Raw genomic sequence first — 5,000 nt, 5'->3', positions numbered from 1 at the left:
TTGGTGTCGCGATTCGAACAAGTGGTTGACGAGTTTTGAGGGAAATTGCGATTAATTTATTGTGAATTGCAGGTTAAAAGGTCGTATATTGTATAGAAATTATTATGAATACTTATAACATTATCATCAATTTATAAATCTTTTATAAATGTTAGGAAGTACATTCCGGTTCGTTATTTTTTCTTGCGTATACTCAATATTTGATAGATTACTTTAAGCTAATTTGATAGATAATATTGAATATTAACCTTTAAATGTTAAAATCAGAATTCGTTAAGTCATCCCTCCCTTCCAAACTTATTCTCTGAACTTAACGTTCGCTACAAACCTTATTTAAATTATATACACCCTATTTATTCTAAGCCTCTCAAGTTATGAAACTATCCCTCATCCACATGAATCATGCTAGAATCTTCCACAAGAATCTTGCTAGAATCTTCCTCCTTTTTTTTCTTTCCTCCGAGACAAAGCGAGCGCGGATGTGGCGCTGTGGTCGCCAGGCGTGGCTTTTGCCGGCGTCGCGGCCCGGGTGCTTGGGGGGAGGGGAGGGGGGGTGAAGGGGGTGTTGCAGGATGATTGGTTGTTTCTTGAGAGGAATTTGTTTAGGATTTGTTTTTTTATTTAAGTAGTTGATTTATTTGTGGGATTGTTAGTTTGTTTAGGTTGACTTGTATTATTGATTTGAGTTTAGTTGTGTATTGGGAATCGGTTCTTGATATCGAGGCGGTGGATGGAGGGAGGGGGGGGAGGTGAGGGGTAGTAGAATGGGAGGAGAGTAGCATGACTGCATTTTTTTTTTTTTTTTTTTTTCCCCGAGAATGGAAAATGAATTTTGTTTTAATCTTGAATGATCTTCGCAGCATGTGATGCTCTCTCCTTCCTGTAGATGTACGTGTAGAACTTAGTCAACATGATGAGATAATTTGCGCCTGATACGTGGTCAGGTTGACTCACGCCTAGAGTCTGTACGCCGCCACTGTAATTGTACGACAAATATTCCTGAGGGAGAATATTACACGGAAACAACACTGCAGATCTATTGAGACGTGATACTAATTTCGACGCTTTTCTCGCAGATGGTGGAGGAAACCATGACGGAGGAGGTGGAGACCTTCGCCTTCCAGGCCGAGATCGCTCAGTTGATGTCCCTGATCATCAACACGTTCTACAGCAACAAGGAAATCTTCCTGCGAGAACTGATCTCCAACTCCTCGGACGCCCTAGACAAGATCCGCTACGAGTCCCTGACGGACCCGTCCAAGCTGGACCTCGGGAAGGACCTGTTCATCAAGCTGGTGCCCAACAAGGACGACCGCACACTCACCATCATCGACAGGTAGGCAGGCAGGGGTCGTGGTTGCATGGGCGGGGCATAGTGGGCACGGGCGGGTACGCGAGCCACTTCTTACGTGGCTTCGAAGCGTGCATTTGATGTGATGTATGAAATTAGGGCAAATAGAGGTGACGAGATGAACTAACGCAATATTGCAATTGCAGCGGCATCGGCATGACGAAGGCTGACCTGGTGAATAACCTTGGCACCATCGCCAAGTCTGGCACGAAGGCCTTCATGGAGGCCCTCCAGGCTGGCGCCGACATCTCTATGATCGGTCAGTTCGGCGTGGGCTTCTACTCGGCCTACCTGGTCGCCGACAAGGTGACTGTTGTGTCAAAGAACAACGATGACGAACAGTACATCTGGGAGTCGTCTGCCGGAGGCTCGTTCACAGTCCGCCACGACACTGGTGAGTTTCTGCTCATTTCTCTTGTTCAAATTGTAATTGTTTGCTAATTGTGCTACTTTGTGGAATACGCGAGATCGAAATCCCTTCTGCCAAGTGGAAACTGATGGAAATGTCAATTGTTTCAGGCGAACCCATTGGGCGAGGCACCAAGATCACCCTCCACCTGAAGGAGGACCAAACAGAGTACCTTGAGGAACGCCGCGTGAAGGAGATCGTGAAGAAGCACTCGCAGTTCATCGGCTATCCCATCAAGCTCCTCGTCGAGAAGGAAAGGGACAAGGTATGAATCCAATGATGTTCTGTTTCATACAGTTCTAAATAATAAAGTTCGAGATAATTTTACTAATACAAATTAACCTACAACAAGGTAATTAATTCACATGTTTTCGATTAACAGGAAGTTTCCGATGACGAGGAAGAAGAGAAGGAAGAAAAGGAAGAGAAGGAGAAGGAGGAAGGCGAGGAAGAGAAGCCCAAAATCGAAGATGTAGGCGAGGACGAGGACGCCGACAAGGAGAAGGGCGACGACAAGAAGAAAAAGAAGACGGTGAAGGAGAAGTACACGGAGGATGAGGAGCTGAACAAGACCAAGCCCCTGTGGACTCGCAACCCGGACGACATCTCGAAGGAGGAGTACGGCGAGTTCTACAAGTCGCTGACCAACGACTGGGAGGACCACCTGGCCGTGAAGCACTTCAGCGTGGAGGGCCAGCTGGAGTTCCGCGCCCTCCTGTTCCTGCCCCGCCGCGCCCCCTTCGATCTGTTCGAGAACAGGAAACAGAAGAACAAGATCAAGCTTTACGTGCGACGCGTGTTCATCATGGAGAACTGCGAGGAACTGATCCCCGAGTACCTGAACTTCATCAACGGTGTGGTTGACTCTGAAGATCTTCCCCTGAACATCTCTCGTGAGATGCTGCAGCAGAACAAGATCCTGAAGGTGATCAGGAAGAACCTGGTGAAGAAGACCCTTGAACTGTTCGAGGAAATCGTGGAGGACAAGGAGAGCTACAAGAAGTTCTACGAGAACTTCTCCAAGAATCTCAAACTGGGAATCCACGAGGACTCCACCAACAGGAAGAAACTCGCCGAATTCCTCAGATACCACACCTCTGCCTCTGGTGACGATATGTCTTCTCTCAAGGAGTACGTTTCACGCATGAAGGAGAACCAGAAGCACATCTACTTCATCACTGGCGAGACCCGTGAACAAGTACAGAACTCTGCCTTCGTGGAGAGGGTAAAGAAACGCGGTTTCGAGGTCATCTACATGACTGAACCCATCGATGAATACTGCGTGCAGCAGCTGAAGGAGTACGACGGCAAGCAGCTCGTGTCTGTGACCAAGGAGGGCCTCGAACTCCCCGAAGACGAGGAGGAGAAAAAGAAGTACGAGGAACAGAAGACCAAGTTCGAAAACCTTTGCAAGGTAAGATTTTTCTTTTGATTTTTAAGACCTCTTGTAAATGAGAGAATTATTTTGATTGACATTATATTTACATGATTCTTGATGCTGATGTTGGTTCCTTTCTTTCTGCAGGTAATGAAGGACATCCTCGACAAGCGCGTGGAGAAGGTTGTGGTGAGCAACCGCCTGGTGACGTCTCCGTGCTGCATCGTGACCTCCCAGTACGGGTGGACCGCCAACATGGAACGCATCATGAAGGCTCAGGCCCTGCGAGACACGTCCACCATGGGCTACATGGCCGCCAAGAAGCACCTGGAGATCAACCCAGACCACAGCATCATCGAGACGCTGAAGCAGAAGGCCGACGCCGACAAGAACGACAAGTCTGTGAAGGACCTGGTGATGCTCCTGTTCGAGAGCTCCCTCCTGTCGTCCGGCTTCAGCCTCGAAGACCCAGGTGTCCACGCCAGCCGCATCTACAGGTAGGTTCACCTCCATGTCTCCCTTGTTTTTAGTTGTTTATGATGAACAAACTCCGCTTATTATATGAATTTCTGTGATTCGGTTTCTTAATCTGATATCGAAAAACTTCACAGGTTGGCTTTTCATTTTTAATTTGAAAACCTAATCATGTTAATTTTGTAATTGCAGAATGATCAAGCTGGGCCTGGGCATCGACGAGGAAGACGCCCCAATGGAGGAAGCCGAGACCTTAGAAGAAATGCCCCCACTCGAAGGCGACGACGAAGACGCCTCTCGCATGGAGGAAGTCGATTAAACCCTTCGCTGTAATCTAATCTTCACCCATTCTATACCAAAGCTGATCATTCTCATTCATAAGGGCCGAATTCTTCCTGTCTCTGGAGGAGGACTTTGGTCTCTCGAGATTCATCATTCCGCAATCGCCCAACATTCCACAAGATAAAATTCAATTTAGTTTTAGGTATAGACAAAGATATATTCTGTTATAAGGATTTATTCTTTCGTTTATGTAAATACTTTGTAACAAGTTTGTTACAATAAAACTAAATATCACAATATGGTTGTATACTTTTTTCCATGCCTATTAAGACAGTGTATATGATTTGCAGTTTTTAAATTACTAGGAAGATTATCAACTTGGTAATTATTCGCTAGTCAAACTGTTATAATTTGGTCAGTTGCAAACACCGTATAGTTGACTTACTGTGATACTGTGCAATATGCTAAGGGCAGACTACTAATCACTGCCAGAACATGATAAAATTAAATTTACATACATTTCACTTCATATTTATTGCACATCAAATGGTTAACTAAGATGCCAAAGGTAAACTGAAACTACACCCGACGTAAACCATGTGTATGGGAAGCTTTTATACATAACCAACGTAATTTAACCATGATCTGAAATATCAAATTTATCCTTGATTGTCTTTGAATGATGATCCTGATAAATACTAATGGCCGCCCCTCTTGTTGGTGAATCCCTATGCTGGACATGTAATATTTCTTTAATTAGTGGTTTCTTTCAGTACTTCAAACATAACGGGTCTTAGATCTATTTAAATAAAATTACCAATCGCATCGAGATCTTGAGCATGGTTAGAGCTACGTTAAGTTGTCACATGAATGATAAAATTAGACTTCATTTTTACATTGATATTCCTTGTGATTTTAGGTTCTGCATTTCACACGGTAGGCATTGCAGACCGTGCACACACGGTACAGCGATAAAATTTTGTGCTCTGCTTATATTGCAATAAGCTTGCAATAAGTCTTTGACTTGTATATAAATATTCAGTACTATGGATATTAATCAATAATCAACAAAGATAATGAATGCCATAATAATTAGTATATCATAA

At 44.6% G+C, this 5,000-nt stretch overlaps 1 protein-coding gene across 1 annotated transcript in view; it reads left to right on the top strand.

The window, feature by feature from the left end:
- LOC122256704 (heat shock protein HSP 90-alpha) overlaps positions 1 to 4,191 on the top strand; it is a 4,461-nt gene extending 270 nt beyond the window's left edge. The window contains exons 2-7 of the mRNA XM_086546558.1: positions 1,077 to 1,336; positions 1,498 to 1,745; positions 1,871 to 2,025; positions 2,143 to 3,174; positions 3,286 to 3,635; positions 3,805 to 4,191. Coding sequence (XP_086402684.1) covers positions 1,077 to 1,336; positions 1,498 to 1,745; positions 1,871 to 2,025; positions 2,143 to 3,174; positions 3,286 to 3,635; positions 3,805 to 3,931 — 2,172 coding nt within the window. The 3' untranslated portion in view covers positions 3,932 to 4,191. The remainder of the gene's footprint in view (positions 1 to 1,076; positions 1,337 to 1,497; positions 1,746 to 1,870; positions 2,026 to 2,142; positions 3,175 to 3,285; positions 3,636 to 3,804) is intronic.
- The last annotated feature ends 809 nt before the right edge of the window (positions 4,192 to 5,000 follow it).

This window comes from Penaeus japonicus, unplaced genomic scaffold (assembly GCF_977035675.1).
Source record: "Penaeus japonicus unplaced genomic scaffold, GWHDUDI00000001_assembly GWHDUDI00000002, whole genome shotgun sequence".
NCBI lineage: Eukaryota > Metazoa > Arthropoda > Malacostraca > Decapoda > Penaeidae > Penaeus > Penaeus japonicus.
This window is presented reverse-complemented; position numbering and strand designations above follow the sequence as displayed.